The sequence below is a fragment of the Theropithecus gelada genome, chromosome 11 (genome assembly GCF_003255815.1).
Source record: "Theropithecus gelada isolate Dixy chromosome 11, Tgel_1.0, whole genome shotgun sequence".
Taxonomy (NCBI): Eukaryota; Metazoa; Chordata; class Mammalia; order Primates; family Cercopithecidae; genus Theropithecus; species Theropithecus gelada.
In genome coordinates this window covers 55,261,603-55,284,006 of record NC_037679.1, presented here as the reverse complement: position 1 = coordinate 55,284,006, position 22,404 = coordinate 55,261,603, and the positions used below count along the sequence as shown (strand labels likewise).

General features: G+C 38.8%; 1 protein-coding gene across 2 annotated transcripts in view; it reads left to right on the top strand.

The window, feature by feature from the left end:
• The window catches only part of LTA4H (leukotriene A4 hydrolase), a 43,612-nt gene that overhangs the window by 16,780 nt on the left and 4,428 nt on the right, over nt 1-22,404 (top strand). For both annotated transcript variants that reach the window (XM_025400821.1, XM_025400820.1), the window contains exons 4-16: nt 2,423-2,491; nt 4,697-4,801; nt 5,776-5,828; nt 8,010-8,082; nt 8,344-8,484; nt 9,679-9,702; nt 10,149-10,219; nt 11,577-11,688; nt 12,275-12,419; nt 13,417-13,520; nt 14,398-14,468; nt 17,249-17,303; nt 20,962-21,057. In XM_025400821.1, the coding sequence (XP_025256606.1) occupies nt 2,423-2,491; nt 4,697-4,801; nt 5,776-5,828; nt 8,010-8,082; nt 8,344-8,484; nt 9,679-9,702; nt 10,149-10,219; nt 11,577-11,688; nt 12,275-12,419; nt 13,417-13,520; nt 14,398-14,468; nt 17,249-17,303; nt 20,962-21,057 (1,119 nt within the window). The remainder of the gene's footprint in view (nt 1-2,422; nt 2,492-4,696; nt 4,802-5,775; nt 5,829-8,009; nt 8,083-8,343; nt 8,485-9,678; nt 9,703-10,148; nt 10,220-11,576; nt 11,689-12,274; nt 12,420-13,416; nt 13,521-14,397; nt 14,469-17,248; nt 17,304-20,961; nt 21,058-22,404) is intronic.

Genomic DNA, 22,404 nt, shown 5'->3' with positions numbered 1-22,404 from the left:
TTTCCATATTTTTCTTACATTTACAAACATATATATCATATCAATATATTAACTGTACCTCTGTTTTCCATTTTAAAACTAAAGGTAAAGAGCCATACGATTAGAGATAACCTGTCACAAGGATAATGCTTTTCAAACTGTCTTCTGAAAGAAAAAATACCTACTTTTCATAGTAATCAAATAATGTACAATTAAGAGAACTGACTTCATTAAGCATTTGCTCTATTTCCAGGCATTGTGCTAGATTCTTTACATGTTTCATCCCTCCCAATATTCCTGTGTGTTAGGTTCAAATTTCAATACAAGTCCTTTTAAAAAAGGAATTAGCATATGAATCAGACCTATTTACTTTCTATGGCCACTTGAAACATCTTTTTAATCTAAGAAACCCTCAGTTTAATAATCTAGAAGAGATGAAATGTTATACGTAAGAGTGTACAAATTGCACAATCTCTATCTCATGAATATCTGATTTTCAGGCAGTATTGCTTAATAGAATGTCTATTAACCAAAGTTGGCAAGAAATGCAAGATTTGTGAGTCACGAAAATGTTAATTTTGAATATATTATTCCATTTCTTACTGGCAGCAATGTTGGGAATACGGGAAACAGATTTCAGCTAAATTAATAAATTATTGCAGCTGATAGAAAACATGTGGACATGATTTTGTTTTATGGTTGTTCTGTATGCATATTTGCCTGGGTTTGGCCTTATCCAGTGAAATGCATTTAAAAACCCCTTTGGTATTGCCATGTCACCTAACTAGAAACCATCAAGGAACTCTCGAGGCATGGTCTTGGAACTCTATTTTGGGAGAGAGAACCAGGTGGCTTTGCTAGTCCTATTTAATCCATCTAGAGGTCATTTGGGAGCCTATATCTTTGGAGAACTTTCTGGAACTAAAATGAAAAGACCTGGAGTTTGGGGGTTTTAAGAAAGCTTGTGGTAGAATGAAGTATGTTTAGGATTTGTAATAGCTTCAGAGAAGGGTGTTAATATCAGAATTCCTTTGAGTTAGTAGACTATCTCAATGAGGCTGGGTTTCCATTCCATTGCTCACCAGCAGTAGACAGACTTATTTGTACACAGACTGGTTATAAGATTGTAGGTGCTCTTTTTTTTTTTTTTTTTTTTTACTTTTGAGACAGGGTCTTGCTGTGTTGCCCGGGCTGTAGTGCAATGGTGTGAATTCGGGTCACTGCAGCCCAGAACTCCTGGGCTCAAGCGATCCTTTTACCTCAGCCTCCTGAGTAGCTGGGACTACAGGTGTGCACCACCATGCCCAGCTAATTTTTTTTGTGTAGAGGTAGGGTCTCACTATGTTGCCCAGGCTGGTCTCAAACTCTAGAGCTCAAGCAATCATCTGAGCCTCCCAAAGTGCTGGGATTGCAGGAGTGAGCCACGGCACCCGGCCTCTGGTCATACTGGATGGAACCAATGTTAATAACGATTGGTGTGGCAGTAGAGAAACACTTTGCATATGATATGAATGAAGATGTCTAGATGGTATTGAGAGAGACTGTTCTTTCTCCTTTCTTTGCTTCTTTGTTTGTACTTACTGCAAGATTGAAGTGTCAAGACTACAGCAACATTTCTCAGGCTGTGTTCATTAGAACACTGGCATCCCATTAGCTGTTAAACCAGAGAGAAATGGGTTTTGTGTTAAAATAAGTGTAAGAAATCAAACAGGTTTCTTTACTGTAGGTCTGTTCAGAGCCTTCAGGAGGCTAATGTTCTTGTAGCTCTGCAAGACAGCGGTGCAGTATGCCACACTTCTCAGCTCTGTTTTGCTACAGAGCCCTTTTTTCTCAGGTTTCTAAAAGCTTCTCACTGGGCACTGTTGTCGCCCAGAAGATAGAGTAGGAAACACTGCTTAACAGTTTCTCCATGCTTCAACTGAAATGTGAGGATTAACCATAGATTAAAGTGGAAAATCTGATTTTCAAAAGTCCAAGAATCTATTTTTGGACTTTAAAAGATCCCAAGAGGCCAGGCGCGGTGGCTCATGCCTGTAATCCCTGCACTTTGGGAGGCCGAGGTAGGCAGATCACCTGAGGTTGGGAGTTCAAGACCAGCCTGACCAACACGGAGAAACCCCATCTCTACTCAAAATACAAAATTAGCTGGGCATGGTGGTACATGCCTGTAATCCCAACTACTCAGGAGGCTAAGGCAGGAGAATCGCTTGAACCTGGGAGGCAGAGGTTACAGTGAGCCAAGATTGCGCCATTGAACTCCAGCCTGGGCAACAAAAGTGAAACTCCGTCTCAAAAAAAAAAAAAAAAAAAAATTCCCAAGAAATGAGACCTGTTTTTATTTTTAAAAAAATATGTCTAAGAACAATGCTGCAATTTTTAATGATTTCTTAATGCCGTATCAGAAAGATAAATAGCTATTTCTTCCTGTTTCTCCCTTTTTCAGGCCATCCACTGCAGAGCAGTCCTTCCTTGTCAGGACACTCCTTCTGTGAAATTAACCTATACTGCAGAGGTAAATATTACAAATTATTAACTGAATTAAATGATGCATATCAGTAAATATGGTGTAAATGATAAGCAGAGATGATAATTGAATTCCTAGAGCTAGAATTATTTTTCTTAATGAAATTCTACCTGAAATATGTAAAAGAAGAGGCTGTGGCACTCATTCTGAATCTCTACTTTAAAGGCAGTTTTAAACATTTTAACTGTGAAAAAAAGGAAATGGAAACCAATCTGACTTTTAAAAAGGAATTCAGGGCCAGGCGCGGTGGCTCATGCCTGTAATCCCACCACTTTGGGAGGCCGAGATGGGCGGATCACGAGGTCAGGAGATGGAGACCATCCCGGCTAACATGGGGAAACCCCGTCTGTACTAAAAAAATTACAAAACATTAGCCGGGCGTGGTGGCGGGTGCCTGTAGACCCAGCTACTCAGGAAGCTGAGGCAGGAGAATGGCGTGAACCCAGGAGGCAGAGCTTGCAGTGAGCTGAGATTGCACCACTGCACTCCAGCCTGGGAGACAGAGTGAGATTCCATCTCAAAAGAAAAGCCCCAAAAAACAAAAGAAAAAAAAAAGGAATTCAGAATCCTGGATTTAAAAATAAGAACTTAGGAACAATTTTTACTTAACTTTTAAAAGTTGACATTTGCAGGATTCAAGTTTCTATAAATGCATTCTGTAGCCATATAAGCCTAGTGGGCATATATTCCAGACTTGTCTGTATGCAATTCCAACTTATTCCCTTGGTGGGTACTGCTAATCCTTTTTGGAAAAGGTGGACTGTAATTACTAAATAATCACTATCCCAGATGCTAGACCTACTTAGACCAAGCAAATAGAATGAGGACCAACCCATATTTATGGGGCCTTCTTGCTTCCCAAATAATTCCACAACCAAATTACACCTAGGATAGTGCAATGATATATTATACTTGGAAGCAAAGAATCCCAGGGCTCTGGCTCTTCTCCACCACTTAATAACTGTGTGAAGTCCCAGCTACTTGGGAGGCTGAGGTGGGAAGATCACTTGAACTCAGAAGTTCAAGGCCAACCTGGGCAACATAGCGAGACCCCATTTCTAAAAATATAAATAAATAATGATGTGACCCTTGAACAAGTTTTATGACCTCACAACCTCAGTTGGCACATGTATATAATGTATCACCACCTGAATGAAGGGAGGTGGCTGAACCAAATTATTTCCTGAACACTTTCATGCTTTAGAATCTATAATTGTTTTAGCCCTGGTTCAGGAGTTTCTAATTCTGTGCCTGCCTCAGTCATAGCTTTGAGTCCTGAGCCATGCAAGAAGAACATGAAAGTCTGGCCCCTGCTGGAATGTATTCTTGCTTGATCATTAATACTTGGGAGAGTCCTTTATTCTGGCATTTGTCAGAAATCAAACTTTCAGACTCATGGAGTTAGGATACACAGTTTAATGACCATATGGTTTGCCCCATGGGGTCTTTTCCATATGGATTTCCAGAGAAAATTATTTGACAGTTTTTAGCAATAAATTTTAGTTTTTCAGTTACTACTTTAAAAAGGTTCCTCCATTTGTAACTCCAAGTGTGTGTTTTCAAAACAAAATTGTTCAAAACCATTCTGTCCTATAGTGAGTATATAACATCCTTTTGAATCTGTTTTGTAAGTGTAGGGGGAGCAGGGATGGTGGCTGCCATTGCCAGGGATGGTGCTGGGTTCTTTACTTATATTATTTATTCCTTGCAACAAGCCTTTGAAGTTTTACACTTACTTGATGGGGAAACTGAGGCTCGGGGGTATATTTATTTGCCCAAGTTTGTGCAGTTAGTTATTAGGTGGCAGAGCTGGGATTTTAATCCAGTTTCTACCAAAACTCTGCTCTTAATGTGCATGGGTGAATGGATAGAAATTTCACATTCACTTTTAAAGAAACCAGTTTCCTATATTGCTAATTTTATTTACAAAACTGATATGTATATGTGTGAATGTGTGTGTATATATATACTTTTTGTGTTTATATATATGCGTGCATATATATACACATATATACACATTGTGTCCCTGTGTGTGTGTATATATATACTTTTTGTATATGTATATACCTTTTGTGTTAATAGTCTGTTTATTAGATAGTCAAGAAGGGGAGGAAAAGGTTATTTTTACATATATAGTTTAAGACACACAGAAGCTTTTATTTATGACTAGAAATGATTTTTCTCCTTGATTAGGTGTCTGTCCCTAAAGAGCTGGTAGCACTTATGAGTGCTATTCGTGATGGAGAAGTACCTGACCCAGAAGACCCAAGCAGGAAAATATACAAATTCATCCAAAAAGTAAGATCCTAGGGTCTAGATTTTTGTTTTCATTGGCGGTAAACTACAGTTAGCTTGTACACATCCAGAGGGCAAACTTACTTTTGAAATATTTCAGAATTTTGAGAACAGCTTTTGGTTTTTGTCTTCATTTCTTTTTCTTTTGTGCTTTTAAAGGGTTTTGTTCTACTTACAGATTGTTGTATTGAAGAGAGGGTTTGCTGTAGAGACAGAGTAGGGAGTGTGCCTGTTTTCATTTTCCCTCACTCCAGTCAGGGGCTGGCTTCCTGTTCTTTTGTGTTCTTACGCATTCACCTGCCCTGGTACTACAGTGGGGGCAAGTGGCTGTTGAGAGTGTTACAAAGGGAGGAGTCAAGACCAAAAAACCACTCAATTACCGTCCTGGTCATTAGACATGTATCTTTGACCTTCAATGTGTATGCATGCGTGAGAGTGTGTGTGTGTGTGTTTTCTTAATTGACCTCACAATGGATAATTTGACTTCCACTGCAGCTTCTGTGGTTCCAAGCTCCCATAACTTTGGCATCTACTTACTGCCGGGTTACTCTATGTGTCTCTACAACATGCCAATAGTGCTTTGAAACATAAAGGAATAAAAAAAGAAAACCAAAACCTTTTAAAAGTCAGGAGGAAAAAGGCAAACACATGGGGAAAGCACTTCCTGTAGGTTACTTTTTGAGAAATGCTTAAAATGCACCTTTTAATAGCATGTGTGATCTTGTTTTTCACGTGTGAGAAGCTTTTTGTTCCTAGCAGAATAAAAGGCAAATAGATGTTTTGAACAATGTTTTGTATCACAATTTCAAGCTATATGTTAAAGATGAGAACTATTTCAGAAGTATAAAAGCAAAGTTATCACTACTAATATTAGGGGATTTGAAAGGGAATTTACTTAAATATGAATTGTCTTACTGTGTAACATTTGTGAACACTAATGCAAGCACGTGGTGTGTGTGTCTGTTTGCCCTCTTTAGGTTCCGATACCCTGCTACCTGATTGCTTTAGTTGTTGGAGCTTTAGAAAGCAGGTGAGCTTTTGGAAAAATTTTCAGGTTTGTGGAAAGATCAAAACTGAGGCATCTTGAACCTCTCTCAAGGTTAATTGGTCGATCATTTGCGTATTTCTCAAGATACCGAGCTGAAAGCTCTAGAAAAATTCAAATCTAAATATAAAATGTAGGCAACAAATTAATTTTACATTTAAAAATCTTGACCAGTTACCCCTTAGATTTTTCAAGTATTGTAAAATGAGCGTGCTCTTACCTTTAGAGATCTGAATTCTCATGTAAGCTTGAACAGGTCACTCTCTTAATCTCTGTTTCCTTATCCTTGAATTTATAATGTCTGACTTTCTACCTCATAGGGTGGTTATGTGAAACAAATGAGATAAAATATATTAAAGCACTTGGAAGCCTACAAATATTACATAAATGTAATATATTTTATTAATATTTTACCAGTAGAGTACCCTTCCTTCTTCTTAATTTTTTGTTCACTCTCAGTTTTAAGCACACTTAGCGGTTTTTAAATGTTCAGTTCAGTAGTGTTAAGTATATTCACATTGTTGTGAAACAGATCTTCAGAAATTTTTCATTTTGCAAAAGTGAAACTCTGCACCCATTAAACAATAGCTCCTCTTTTCCCTAACCCCCCAGTCCTTGGTAATGCCCATTCTGTTTTCTGTTCCTACGAATTTGACTACTTTAGATACCTCACATAAGTAGAATCATACAGTATGATTTTATCTCTTTGTGTCTGGCTTATTTCATTCAAGGTATAATGACCTTAAGACTTATCCGTGTTATAGCATCTGATAGTATTTCCTTCATTTTCTATTTGTTTCTTCTTCTTTTTTTTTTTTTTTTTTTTTTTGAGACGGAGTCTTGCTCTGTCGCCCAGGCTGGAGTGCAGTGGCCGGATCTCAGCTCACTGCAAGCTCCGCCTCCCAGGTTCACGCCATTCTCCCGCCTCAGCCTCCCGAGTAGCTGGGACTACAGGCGCCCGCCACTTCGCCCGGCTAGGTTTTTGTATTTTTTAGTGGAGACGGGGTTTCACCGTGTTAGCCAGGATGGTCTCGATCTCCTGACCTTGTGATCCACCCGTCTCGGCCTCCCAAAGTGCTGGGATTACAGGCTTGAGCCACCGCGCCCGGCCTGTTTCTTCTTATATAAGAGTATTCAACCTTTAAGTGCATAACAAAGTTTATACCCATTCCTGTTCTAGAATAATCTTGTAGAACAAGATTATTGGGCTCTGTGGCTCACGCCTGTAATCCCATCACTTTGGGAGGCCAAGGTGGGAGGATCACTTGAGCCCAGGAGTTCGAGACCCGCCTGGGCAACATAAGTGAGAGCATGTCTCTACAAAAAAATCAAAAATTAGTCGGGCATGGTAGTATATGCCTGTAGTCCCAGCAACTCAGGAGGCTAAGGTGGGAGGACTGCTTGAGCCCAGGAGGCGGAGGCTGCAGTGAGCTGTGATGGCCCCTCTGCACTCAGCCTGGGCAACAGAATGAGACCCTGTATCCAAAAAAAAAAAAAAAAAAAGGCTGGGTGTGGTGGCGCACACCTGTAATCCCAGCACTTTGAGAGGCTGAGGTGGGCGGATCACGAGGTCAGAGGATTGAGACCATCGTGGCTAACACGGTGAAACCCCATCTCTACTAAAAATACAAAAAAAAAGAAAAAATTAGCTGGACGTGGTGGCGCATGCCTGTAGTTCCAGCTACTCGGGAGGCTGAGGCAGGAGAATGGCATGAACCCGGGGGGCGGAGCTTGCAGTGAGCTGAGATCACGCCACTGCACTCCAGCGTGGGTGACAGAGCAAGACTCTATCTCAAAAAGGAAAAAAAAAATAGAATAGAATAGTTTCTTATGAGTTGTGACTGGGTTTCTATAGTTATGAAATTGAGAGATGAAATGAGACCCTCAAGAGGTCTTACAAGAGGCAATAAACTAATTGGGGACACTTTGTGTCCTGTTTTTTTTCCTTTGGCCCAGCCTGTACCTCCTTAGAGAGCTGCATATCTGTTGCTGCATATACAACAGCAGGTTTGCAGCTCAGGCCATGTAACCTCATCCCTTTCCCATAAGCACATGGTAAATGCACTCTCACTGTAAAGGTTTGTCTACAAGACATTAAATACTTTTTAGAACCAGACGAATCATTTGCTGTGAATTTCTTTTTTATTAAGCTTTTTAATCTTGCAGGCAAATTGGCCCAAGAACTTTGGTGTGGTCTGAGAAAGAGCAGGTGGAAAAGTCTGCTTACGAGTTTTCTGAGGTTGGTCATGTAGTTTTCCTTTGTAGTCACCGTGATAGACAGTAGATTGAAGATTTTGAGTGTGAAATGTGATGGTTTTAAGTGATACCGGGAAAGAATCAGATTGTCTTTTATGTAGATGTGCAGTTGCTACGTTCTTTTTATCATTTTCATTTAAAATTAGAGTCATTAACTTGTAACCTTCATAGAAAGCAATATACAATTTTAAGAAATGTACATGGTGATAATTAAGACATACAAACATATGTGTTGATTTTTCAGACTGAATCTATGCTTAAAATTGCAGAAGATCTGGGAGGACCGTATGTATGGGGACAGTATGACCTATTGGTCCTGCCACCGTCCTTCCCTTATGGTGGCATGGAGAATCCTTGCCTTACTTTTGTAACTCCTACTCTACTGGTAAGTGTAAATATTTCTTCATTTGAAATTGATGTCTTTCAAAAATAAACTTAGCTAGAAAAAACCTTAAGAGTCCTAATAATATGAATATATATGTAAAGAACCTTAGAGTCCTAATAATGTGTATATATATAAATCTTTTCGCTTGTTCATGTTTCTAATTGTTCTTGTTTCTAATTGTATTGTTTATTGTGGTTATCACAATCTCGTTTTTTTGTTGTTGTTTTTTTGAGACAAAGTCTCGCTCTGTTGCCCAGATTGGAGTGCAGGGGCGCAATCTCGGCTCACTGCAATCTCTACCCCTGGGTTCAAGCGATTCTCCTGCCTCAGGCTCCTGAGTGTCTGGGACTACAGGCACGCACCACCATGCCCAGCTAATTTTTGTATTTTTAGTAGAGAAGGGGTTTCACCATATTGGCCAGGATGGTCTCGATCCCCTGACCTCGTGATCCACCTGCCTTGGCCTCCCAAAGTGCTGGGATTACAGGCATGAAGCACCACACCAGGCCTCCATCTCGTTTTTGAAAGGAAAATAATCTGGCCATTTGAGGAAGGAGAATATTATGTTCACGGTATTTGGGGATGTTGAGCATGGGGGTGCTGTGTAACAACAATTCATTGATAAATTATGTATCCAGACAGACTATATCAATTACACTTGGTGTGTAGGTACAATTAAAAAAAAAATCAGTATACCATGTATAGGAAAGGATTAGGGCCATAGTACACTGCTATGTTTAATATGCCTGTGAGCTACTTTAAATTCTTCCTAGAACCTAAGTGAATGATGGACTAGCAAAAACATAAATAAAATACAGCACAGGACACATAGGACCCTCTAAAGTTTTATTAAATATATTTTGGGTAATAGGTGAGAAAGAAAGTGAGGGGTAAATAAGAGCAGATGTAAAAATGGAAGTAGAAGAAATGTTTCATGGAAGTTAGACACAAATAGACTGGCTTTCATTGTATTGCAAAAATTCCCTAGAATTAGGGCAAGAAAGAATGACGCTAATTTTTAGTTCCGTATTTTTTTGTTTTTTCAATTAAGGTCTCTTTTACCTTCTTTGAAGTGCTGTAGTAGAAATACAGTGGACCACCAGTGCCAGTATGCTAAGTGTTTAGGTAGGCAGTCTTTTAGATAGTCTGTAATTTGATTACTAAAATACTAAGATAATTTTCTTTTTTTTGTAGGCAGGTGACAAGTCACTCTCCAATGTAAGTTAAACTTTTTCATTATGGCCTTATCTTCAAGAAGTATTACTTCAACTGATTTTAAAATAGCCCTCATATTTTTATGTTAAAGAGATGGTTATAAGGGACAATTTGGGGACTCTTGTCGCATTATTATATTAACAATTATATTTAATAGATTTAAGAAAAATTTATGGTTTGATCTTTTCATATATTTATGAAATATTTTTAATGCAGTGATGTATCTATTTAATATTTTCTAAGTAATTTTTGTTTTCTAATTACTTTATGCCACATTTGAGTGTATGTGTGTGTGTCTTTGGTTAAGTTAAAGATTTTGCTGAACTGAATAACTCCCTGAATACCTCAGCTAATGTTTTCAAAAAATTGAATAACATGGAGTGTTTAGAGAATGGGTTGTTTTAGGTTAAGATAATCAGTCTTACTATTAATCACACTGTTTTCTTTAGGTCATTGCACATGAAATATCTCATAGCTGGACAGGGAATCTAGTGACCAACAAAACTTGGGATCACTTTTGGTAAGATTTTTGTTATTATTTCTTTATTGGTTCTTGTTACTGACTTTTTTTTCCCTGCCTCCTACCACTCTGAATTATTTTGTGTGTATCTCCTGTTTTTCTTTGTTATCATCTCTTTGGTAGGCAAGAATTTTTTTTTTTTTTTTTTTTGAGATGGAGTCTCACTTTGTCACCCAGGCTAGAGTGCAATGGTGCGATCTTGGCTCACTGCAAGCTCTGCCTCCCAGGTTCAAGTGATTCTCCTGTCTCAGCCTCCCGAGTAGCTGGGATTACAGGCACGTGCCACCACGCCCAGCTAATTTTTTGTATTTTAGTAGAAATGGGGTTTCACCGTGTTGCCCAGGCTGTTCTCGAACTCCTGAGCTCAGACAATCCACCCGCCTTGGCCTCCCAAAATGCTAGGATTACAGGTGTGAGCCACTGCGCCCGGCTATTTTTTTTTTTTTTATTGGAGACAAGGTCTCACTCTGTTGCCCAGGCTGTAGTGCAGTGGTGCGATCTCCACTAACTGCAACTCCAGGGTTGCAATCCTCCCTCCTCAGCCTCCAAAGTGGCTGAGACTATCGGCACATGCCATTATGCCTGGCTAATTCTTGTATTTTTTATAGAGATGGGATTTCACTATGTTGCCCAGGCTGGTCTCGAACTCCTGAGCTCAAGTGATCCGCCCACCTCGGCCTCCCAAAGTGCTGAGATTACAGGCATGAGCTGCCACGCCCAGCCAACAAGGATTTTTTTTTTTTTTTTTGAGATGGAGTCTCACTGTCGTCCAGGCTGGAGTGCAGTAGGGCAATCTCTCTGCCTTCCTATTCAAGCGATTCTTGTGCCTCAGCCCCGCAAGTATCTGGGACTACAGGTGCACGCCACCATGCTCAGCTCATTTTTGTATTTTTAGTAGAGATGGGGTTTCACCATGTTGGCCAGGCTGGTCTTGAGCTCTTGACCTCAGATAATTCTCCCACCTTGGCCTCCCAAAGTGTTAGGATTACAGGCATGAGCCACTGTGCCCGGGCAACAAGGATAGTTTTAAAAAATTCTCTAACACTTATTACAGTGTTAGGTTCAGTGTAGGTGTTGTTTATCTAGTTCCTGATGAAAGTGGGGAAAAGTTCCACACTTAACATATGGACATGCAAGAGCAGAACCAGGGCTTAACTTTCTGTGCTGCCATCTGCTGGACTGGGCTTCCCATTGCTCTGGATTGACTGCCTGGGAGCCAGAGTGGGCTTAGAGTGTAGTGGTCATGCCTTACAACTGCTTTCCTCTGTAGAAAAGCCAAAAAGAAAATATCTTGATTGAAATATCTTTTCTTCTCAGCTGTGTCCGTGTTTTTATTAAAAACATTTTTTTTTTTCAGGTTAAATGAGGGACATACTGTGTACTTGGAACGCCACATTTGCGGACGATTGTTTGGTGAAAAGTTCAGACATTTTAATGCTCTGGGAGGATGGGGAGAACTACAGAATTCGGTAAATGAGTCAAAGTTTTAAAAACCTTCATCCGAAGTTGTATAGGTGTTAAAAACTGAGTTTTTATGAAATCATCTTTACTGTGTAGCAACCAAAAAGTCATTTTTACAAGTGTGGAAAGTGAAGTCGATGCTGGTATAACACTGTATTGATCTGCACCATTCATTGTTCTATGTAAGGTAGTTTTGATGACTTGGTCTAAATAGGGAGCTATGGGACCTCACTGGGCCTTTGCTATTAACATGGCTGTTTACTATGTTTGAATTTTATTTGGTATATTTATGTCATTTTTAAGTGTTGTCTCCTGAAAGCCAAATTTGCTGACTAGGCATTAAATCATTTTTTCTAGTCTTTTTATAAGAATAAAGCCTGTATTATTGAGCAAGAAACATCAGAGAATGTTGTGTAAGTAAGCATTCTATTAAACTTCCAGAAGTTTATGCCAACATGTCCTAGTATTCCAGTCTCCAAGTTTTAGATTCCCCTAAAGTTACACCACTAAGTGAAGTAATACTTCTTAATAGCTTATTTGTGTGGTGATAGCAGTCTTTCTATATGTTTCTCCATGTTATTTCATGTCTTGCAGGTAAAGACATTTGGGGAGACACATCCTTTCACCAAACTTGTGGTTGATCTGACAGATGTAGACCCTGATGTAGCTTATTCTTCAGTTCCCTATGAGAAGGGCTTTGCTTTACTTTTTTACCTTGAACAACTGCTTGGAGGACCAGGTAAGTAGTTGGTATTTTATGATTTTTGTTTTCTTTTTGAGGGCAATGTGAAAATTAGGAAGAATTGTAAACTATTGTTTTGTTCCATTTAATACTTCTAATTCATTCTGGATGTAGCTGCTGAAGAAATCTGTATTGTTTTCTAAGTTATCTCTTGACTTAAAACCATTAATAACCTCTAAGGTTTAAATTATGCTGCTTCATTTTTTAAACAATCTCATCAGTTTTTGAAATGAGGATAATAGTATGTACTCCCTGAAAACATTTCTATGGTACAGAAGTTTTTAAGAGTAACAAGTGAGAGTCCATCAACCTCTTTCCATTCCCCAGGGGTAACCACTGTTAGCAGTTTAATGTATATGGCTCCAGATCATTTTCTAGGTGTAAATTAACAAACAGACACATAAATACATATAGTTATTTTAATTACAAAAATGGATCATGCTATATATTGGCTCAACATTTGTGTTTTGTTTTGCTCGGTATTTCACAAACACCCATCTATGTCAATACATATAAATCTGCCTCATACTTTTTAATGACATCATACTATTTCACGATAAAGCTATGCTGAGTTATGTACCCATCCCCCACTGATAGACATTGAGGTGTTCTCCTTGGTTGGTTAACTGACTTGGAAGGCTGTCTGTCACCTAAATCCATTCTGCCTGTCCAGTCTTATTTTTCTTTCTAGTCATATGAAGGTTATAGCTTTTAGAACTTGGGTTATGCATTCCTTTTCTGTGTCTTCATGTGTTATCCCCTTACCTATAATTAGAATTTCTCTTCTCCCTTCCACTGAATTACATATATTCTTCAAGGCCCAACTTAAGTCCCACCTCCTTTTCTGAACATTCTTTCACTCTGAAAGTCCTCATAGATTTCCCTATTCTCTGAATGTTCTCTGTTCTCTGTGGTTAATAGTACAGTGCCAAACACACACACAAAATGTCAAATAATTACCTTTCTATGAATTGATTTTCTTTTTTACTCTTAGAGCTTTTCCTAGGATTCTTAAAAGCTTATGTTGAGAAGTTTTCCTATAAGAGCATAACTACTGATGACTGGAAGGATTTCCTGTATTCCTATTTTAAAGATAAGGTTGGATTTAAAAACCTTTTCTATTTTTCATTCTCAATATATCTCTATTTATTGACTGATTAGGTTAACTTGAATTATCTAATAGTAGTATTGGTTCAGAACTTGTTTTAGGACTCGACCTCTCATTGCATATTTTTTCTGTTTTTTTTTTTTTTTTTTTGAGACAGAGTCTGGCTCTGTCACCCAGGCTGGAGTGCAGTGGCCGGATCTCAGCTCACTGCAAGCTCCGCCTCCCGGGTTTTCGCCATTCTCCTGCCTCAGGCTCCTGAGTAGCTGGGACTACAGGCGTCCGCCACCTCACCCGGCTAGTTTTTTGTATTTTTTAGTAGAGATAGGGTTTCACCGTGTTAGCCAGGATGGTCTTGATCTCCTGACCTTGTGATCCGCCCGTCTCGGCCTCCCAAAGTGCTGGGATTACAGGCTTGAGCCACCGTGCCCGGCCTATTTTTTCTGTTTTAAATGTGATCTTAACCACATGAACTACCTGTAGAATTTTCCTGTTTCAGAGAGATCATCAATAGTATGGTTCAGAATTTGATTTTTTACAAGTGCTTAATTTTCCTGTTTTAATTATTTAACAGCACACTAGTGATTAATATAACTTTTAGAAGATAAAGCTAGATGAGGTAATGGATATATTAATTAGCTTGACTTAGTTCATATTGAATATATATATCAAAACATCACATTGTGTCACATAAGTATACACAATTATGATATATCAATTTAAAATATTAATGTTTAAAAAAGTGATTTAGAAATTATCTTGATTTGGCAGATTAGACAAAATTATATATCTAAAGACTTATAAGTTTAAGTTTTTTTTCCAACAGGAAAGGGCATTCTGTTGTAAACTGTGAATTCTTACTATTCATAGGTTGATGTTCTCAATCAAGTTGATTGGAATGCCTGGCTCTACTCTCCTGGACTGCCTCCCATAAAACCCAAGTAAGTACTTGCCTGCTAATGCTTTCCTTCTCATTCTCCTAACTCCTAGAGAGCCTCAAAATATCTCAAAGAATAGTATGCCTTCCTGAAACTGTTACTAGTTAATGATGAGAGCAGAGTTCTTAGGTGTTTTGGCCTTCACCCTGAGGCCAAAAGAATAATTTCCACAGTTTGCAAATATGATTTTTTACTTCAAGTAACTGAGTGCCTCCTTTCTGCACAAGGATGGTGAGGGATTTAGAAAAGAATAAGCTATTGTATCTTCCTTCAAACTTCTGCAATAAAAATATTTTATAAGTATTATGTTAATTACAACACTTATAAGTTATTATCCCCTTTTCCCAAGGAGGTAAGTTAGGATTAGCTAGGTAAAGTGGCTTGCCCTAGGTTGCACAGCTAGTAAGTAGTAAAAGTTGAGATTCAAACCCTGGCAGTCTTATTGCCTCCGGTATTCTGCTTTCTTTCTTTTTTCTTTTTTCTTGGAAACAGGGTCTCACTCTGTGGCCCAGGCTGGCATGCAGTGATGTGATCTTAACTCACTGTAACCTCTGCCTCCCGGGCTCAAGTGATCCTCCCACCTCAGCCTTGCAAGTAGCTGGGACCACAGATATGCACTACCACACCCAGCTAAGTTTTTGTATTTTTGCTAGAGGTGGGGTTTCACCACATTGCCCAGGCTGGTTTCAAACTCCAGAGCTCAAACGATCCACCTGCCTTTGTCTCCCAAGTGTTGGGATTACAGGCGTGAGCCACTGTGCCTGGCCTCAATATACTGCTTTTTTATACTGAACCCTCTCCTTCAATTGGACCTGAACCCTGGTCTTTCATGAGTTGTGTGAGGACACTGACCATGGCATGTTCCAGTCTCTTATTGCCTTTCTTTTGGATCACCAAAATTGCCTAACAGCATCTCTTACACTAAACAGGCCAGTTTAATTGATTTGCAGGGAGCAGCAGGAGAGAAGCTAGGAAACAAGATGAGGCCTGGTCACGTTTGTTTGTACAGCACTTTAAACAGCCAGGCTGAGAAGTGTTTGGTTGAGAAGTTACTGGGAGTTTTGAGTATGGAACAGATGTGGTCAGAGTGCCCCACTGACTGGGCAGTTCTGGTTATCATAGGCTGTGGTGGGAAACAGGAGCTCAGATAGGGAGGGGTGATTACAATAGAATGCTTCGAATTTTGTTTTGGAAACAGGTGGCACAAATCGTCAGTAAACCCTTTTAACGTCTAAAAAAGGTATCAGCTCCTAGCACTTCATTAAGAAGTGCCATACATTATCTCGTTAATTCTTACAACAGCCTTACCAGAGATTATGAGGACCTGAAGTAATAAAAAGGCAGTGGGAAAAGAAAGGCGTAACTGAGGAGAGACATTTTCGGGCTAGAATCTATTGGCCACTGATTGGCTGTGGTGAGAAAAGAAGAAATTAAAAATGACTGAGCAGAGATGTAGTAAAGATTTAGCTCAATCCAGCACACATTTATTGTCAGGCACTAATATGATGAATAAGGAACTCACAGAGCAAACTTGTATGTGTCAAGTAATTATAATACAATGAAAAGTATTTTTTAAAAAAATATTAAGTATTGCAGGTGAGGAAACTATTAATTTTAATGGTGATGGATTTGGACATTGTCGTGGAGATGACTTACAAAGAAGAATACAAGAAGTAAAGTTTAGAACCTTAGAGGATCTTCATTTTAGAGCTGGGACAGAGGAAAGGTAGCAAAATAAATGGAAAACTAAAAAGAGCTTTCAAAGGTTAATTCATTAAGAAAGCTGTGGGAAGAAATAATTTAAAAGTGGTATGGAGAGTGGTCAGCAGTCTGGTGTGCTGTACAACTATGAGGAGCCTGAGAATAAAAGCATAGAATTTGGAGTTTGGAGTCTTTCAAGGACTCTAACTTCAGGGGCCTGATAAAGTCAAAAGACAGTTCCAGGAAGTTTAGGAGTGGAGAAGTCTCTGACGTTTGCTTTTAAAATTAGAGAAATCTGGGTGGAAAATTAGTTCTTCAAAAGTGTTTCTTTGATATCACCACTGCTAAGGGATCTTTTTGGGGCCTTGGTTCATTCTAGATCCCTTATAATTGCTTTCAAGTAATACCAAAGTGCTGGAGGAACCCTGGAATCATTCCCGTACCCGGGATTCTGTAAAAGAGTATCTTAGAAAATCTCAAACCACAGAAAATCCTCTTTTGATAATGCTCTCATCATTTGTATATGATTTAAATATCTGAGTCTATCCACATCTCTCCATTTCTACTACCACTGTTCAAGTTCAGTATCACATCTTCACACCCTGGAAGACGGTTCTGGCATCCAAACTGTGTACTTGTATCTGTTCTGACTTCTTCCAGCCACTCTCCACACTAGAGCTAGAGTAAATCCATGAGAGCAAGGACTTTGTGTTGTTCATCTTGTTGTCTTGAGTGCCTAGAACTGTTCCTGCCATATAGTAAATATGCTCAACTGATTCCAACTACTTTAACATAGACTACTTGAGCACATGACACTCTTTTGCTGAGGTGCTTTGGCATTCTTTCTAAAAGATAGATGACTGTTTCATTAATGTGGTATCCATTTGGATTTGTGAGTTCTTGGATGATGCCAGTAGTATGTAAGTTAGGTAAAATATTTTCTGTTTTCATCACTTTGGAGTTTGTTTTCCTTACTTAAAAAGGACTTTGAAATTTAAGTATGTACCGTAGCTTTAAAACTGCATTTCTGCAAAAGCATGTGCATTTTTATACAATTTAATCTTTACCTTTTATCTTTGCAGTTATGATATGACTCTGACAAATGCTTGTATTGCCTTAAGTCAAAGATGGATTACTGTAAGTAATAATGTGTGATTTTGATTCCTTTTTGAATTGTGCAAATACGTCTTTACTCATGAAGCAGGGAGGGTATTTAAATCACAAACAGTTATATTTGGAAAGGCTATTTGAAAGTCAGGTTTATCTAAGGTGATGTTGTATCTACTCTCAATATAGAAAATTAAGGGTTTGAGACAGGGTCTTGCTCTGTTGCCCAGGCTGGAGTACAGTGGCGTGATCATGGCTCATTGCAGCCTCAACCTCCTGGGCTCAGTCAGTCATCCCACCTCAGCCTCCTGAGTAACTGGGACTACAGGCATGCGCCACCATGCCTGCCTAATTTAAAACTTTTTGTACAAACAGGGTCTGTGTTGTACAGGCTGGTCTCAAACTCCTGGTCTCCAGTGATCCTCCCACCTTAGCCTCCCAGAGTGCTGGAATTACAGGCATGAGCCATTGTGTCCAACCTAGAAAATTAAGTTTTATGGGGGGAAAAATAGATGTTAAAGGCATTAATCCTGATTTTTCTTGCTTCTTAACTCTTGAAAAAAAGTATGCAAAAATATTTGCATCTTACCTTTCTTCTTTTCCTTTTAAATCATTTATAAGACACTGCTTCCGATATAGCAATTTCACATACCAGGTACATCTAAAATGATCTTGGGTGACCAACTGCTGACTATTAGTGGTAGAAAGAATCGAGGCACTTTTGCTCTGTCAATAACTTTGTTCACTTTCTATGAAGCTTCTTAAAGAGGAGCTTCTTCATATATGTACTAAAATATGATCCTTTACTGAAGCCAAAGTAAGAATGTGCCCTTGATAATTCTTTAATGAAGAATAACAGAAAATTTAGAATACTTTTATTCCTATTAATTTGCAACAGATTTATAATGTTTTAAGTAATATCAACTTTTGAGTTCAGGGGGCACATGTGCAGGTTTGTCACACGTGCATATTGTGTGCTGCTGAGGTTTGGGGTATGATGATCCCATCACCCAGGTACTGACATAGTACCCAATAGTTTTTCAGCCTTTGCCCTGCTCCCAGTAGTCCCAGCATCTATTGTTGCCACTTTTATGTCCGTGAGTACACAGTTGTTTAGCTCTCACATATATGTGAGAACATGCTGTATTTGGTTTTCTGTTCCTGTGTTAATTCGCTTGGATAATGGCCTCCAACTGTGCAATCAGTTTAGCAATTGCCTTTTAAAACTTGTTTCTAAAGTTTACTTGACCATTATTTCTTCACATCTTTCTATATACAAAATGCTGCATCACACACTATGAAAAATACAGAGATGGACTTACCTTTGAAGCATCTATTGTTTAATTAAGACATTAGATTCACACAGAAATAACAAATGCAAAGCAGATCACGTGAGCCCAGGGGTTTGAGACCAGCCTGGCCAACATGGCGAAACCCCATGTCTACTAAAGATACAAAAACTAGCCATGTGTGGTGGTGCACACCTATAACCCCAGCTACTCGGGCGGTTGAGGCACGAGAATTGCTTGGACCCACGAGGCAGATGTTGCAGTGAGCTGAGATCACACCATTGTACTCCAGCCTGGGTGACAGAGCAATTCTCCGTCTCACAAAAAAAAAAAAAAAAAAAAAAAAAAGAGTTGAGAGACTTTTGAAGTTTAATTTTATAACTAAGAACTTGAGAACCGATTAGACGTGGAGAAGAAGAAAAGGGAGTAGAAAGCTCCAGGTACTGGCAGAACATCCTTAGAGCCAGAAGACAGAAGAAAAACGAAATCAGGAATAAGGCAAATCAGGAAAAATGGAACCAGAAACCAAGGGAAGCAACACTCCAATTTAAAATAAAATATAAACATCTTTTTGGAGACTTTTATAACAGCATAACAAAGATAGAGCATTCCTAATTACTATTCGGATCTAAGGTCAAGTCTGTTTGTTGTGGATTTTTTTTTTTTTCTTTTTTGGAAGGAAGTAATAAAATCTTCTAGTAGCTACCTATCAGAAAGGTAGGCTGGTTGTGTCCATAGATACTTCACCTGTCAATACTTGGCCTGGAATAGTGTTGAGTTTATATTGGAGGAATGGTTTCATTGTGTGCTTTTTCAAATAAGGCTTATTTCTGTCCAAGAGAGACGTCTGGTAACACATCTTGCCACAGATAATGCTTTGTTCTTCTATAATACCTGTGTCTTGAACTTTATGTTTTGTGTAGTTGACAAACTTGTCATGAAGAAAAGTATAAGAGATTCCTGTGGGAAACAGGATTTTTTAACAGTGTGTGTTCGAATCCTCTGTTTTAGTTTGAAAAATGTATTCCAGCTTATTTGGTGCTAGATAAAACTGCTACTAATTTCTGCTCAAATATTCCTTTGGGCCCAGCAGTTAAGGTGGATAATGATCAACTCTTCAATATTAGTAGAAACAGGCAGTGTTAGAAACAGATTCAGGACACTGTATTCACTAGTGCACTCTTTTCCTTATGTATTTTATTTCTCAATGATTTGTCTTAAATAGTAAATACATGCAAAAGAATATTTATAACATATTTCTAAGTGTAAAAAACAATTGTAAAGCAAGACCTGTGTGACGCACCACCAGCATAAGAAGTCAAATCTTGCCGGTACTTCTGTAGCATCCCTCCCCATCTTATTCCCTTCTCCACCCTCCTTGCTGACCCATCCAAGTAACCATTGTCCTGAATTTTGGTTTATCATTCTCTTGCTTTTTATGTTTTTACAACATAAACATATCCTTAATTAATATATAGTTTAGATTTGCAGGGTTTTGCACAGAAAATGAGCTGGAGCTGTACATTCTCATATTAAGGATAAGTTGTAAAGGGAAAAGAAGTATTGCTATTAAGGAGAATTCTGAAGAGGGGAAGATGCAAAATATTTCTTTTAAAGGGTATATGCCTATGCATTAAATTTAGTGGAAGGATATATAGAAACTATGAATATTGGTTACTGAGGAGTAGTACTTGGAAACAGGGAGCAAAACCAAAAGAATTTTTCCTTCTGTCCTATTTGATTTTTTAGTATTTGCATGTATTTCTTTTAAAGTAACAAAAGCCCTAGTTTAGAAGAATATAAAACTAGTTTTAAAATATTTTAAAATCCTTATTTTGATCAGCTTTATTTAATATTGCTTAATCATCATCTCAAAGATTTTTGAGAGTAAATCCAAATTTGAAAAGTGCAGACTCATTTTTGTTTTTCTTAGATGGTTTCTAGATTGAGTGGGGAAAACAGAATATGTGGGGATGCAGGAAAACGTTAGTTTATGGTCTTATGAATTTATTAATGTAATATATAAAAATACACAATTTCATTCTTTACATTTTTGAATTGGTCTGTAAATTAGTCAACATGCATACATTTTGAAATGTTTCTTTACTTTGGAAATTTCTATACCTCAAATGGTACAATGAATGTTAACAGTTTCTTCCACTCTTCCTACCCATAATCTACTTTTTCTTAAGTAATATAGATTCTAGGAGTCATATCAGCTATTTAAATTATAGTAACTCAATCTCAGGATTACTTAAGTAACTCAGGCATAAATTTATTTTGAATAATCTTATGCATTCATATGGTTCTTTTTCTCAATTTTTACTTGTATGTTAGATAAACCAATAAGTATTACTAAATTGTACTTGAACAAAAATAACTAGCTAAATTTATTTTAGGCCAAAGAAGAAGATTTAAATTCATTCAATGCCACAGACCTGAAAGATCTCTCCTCTCATCAGCTGAATGAGTTTTTAGCACAGATGCTCCAGAGGGTAAGTACCAGCTCAAAAGCTTAGAAATTAAAATGGACAGAAAGGCACAGCATTTATGTTCTACCCAACTTGGCAAAAAGATTATTAATGTGGAAACTAATGGGGAAAAAATCATTTATAAAACTCATTCATTTCTTTAAAAAAGCTTACTGTGTTTTATATTGTGCTAAATATGAAAATATGTAAGAAAGGATATACCTTATCTTCAAATAGCTTATAGTCTTGTAGGAAGGGGAACACATGCAAAATTTAGCAATAAGCCAGGCGCGGTGGCTCACATCTGTAATCCCAGCACTTTGGGAGGCCGAGGCGGGCAGATCACTTGAAGTCAGGAGTTCGAGACCAGCCTGGCCAACATGGTGAAATCTCGTCTCTACTAAAAATACAAAAAGTAGCTGGGCATGGTGGCAGGTGCCTGTAATCCCAGCTACTTGGGAGGCTGAGGCAGGAGAATCACTTGGACTGGGAGTCAGAGGTTGCAGCGAGCTGAGATCACACCCCTCTACTCCAGCCTGAGCAACAGAGTGAAACTCCATCTTGTAAATTTTTTTTTTAAATTAGCAATAAAAGGAGGTATACTTTAGGTGTCATTTGGAAAAACTTAATTAGTGAAAGACTCTCTTCCAACTGGGGGCATCAGAGAGGGAATTTTGGAGGAGACTTGATTTGCACCCCTAGGGCTAGCAGGAGGTAGAAATTCAAGGTGGAAGGAGCAGCAAGGGCTGGAATTCGTCTGCAGCATTGCTGGAGTAAACAGTAGCACTGGGTAAGGAAGTCAGTGAAGGTAACACTAGAAAAGCTAGTAGAACCAGATGTGATGACTCTTGAATGCTAAGCTAAGAAATTTTAGATCTTACACTGATCAGGATGAAATGCTGGGTTGTGAAAACTAATCTGGGGCCATGAAGGCTGCATGGTGGTGAAGTCACTAGTTGGGAGACTGGCAGGAGTACCGGACTTGAGAGAGTGAGTTGCAGGGAGAGGAGAGAACGAGACGTGAGAAAGAGGTTACATAAGGTGAAAGCACAGAGCTCTATGACTGATGGGATATAGGGGTTAACAGTAAAGAATCCAAGCCTGTAATCCCAGCACTTTGGGAGGCCGAGACGGGTGGATCACGAGGTCAGGAGATCGAGACCATCCTGGCTAACACGGTGAAACTCCGTCTCTACTAAGAAATACAAAAAACTAGCCGGGCGAGGTGGCGGGCGCCTGTAGTCCCAGCTACTCGGGAGGCTGAGGCCGGAGAATGGCGTGAACCCGGGAGGCGGAGCTTGCAGTGAGCTGAGATCCGGCCACTGCACTCCAGCCTGGGCGACAGAGCAAGACTCCGTCTCAAAAAAAAAA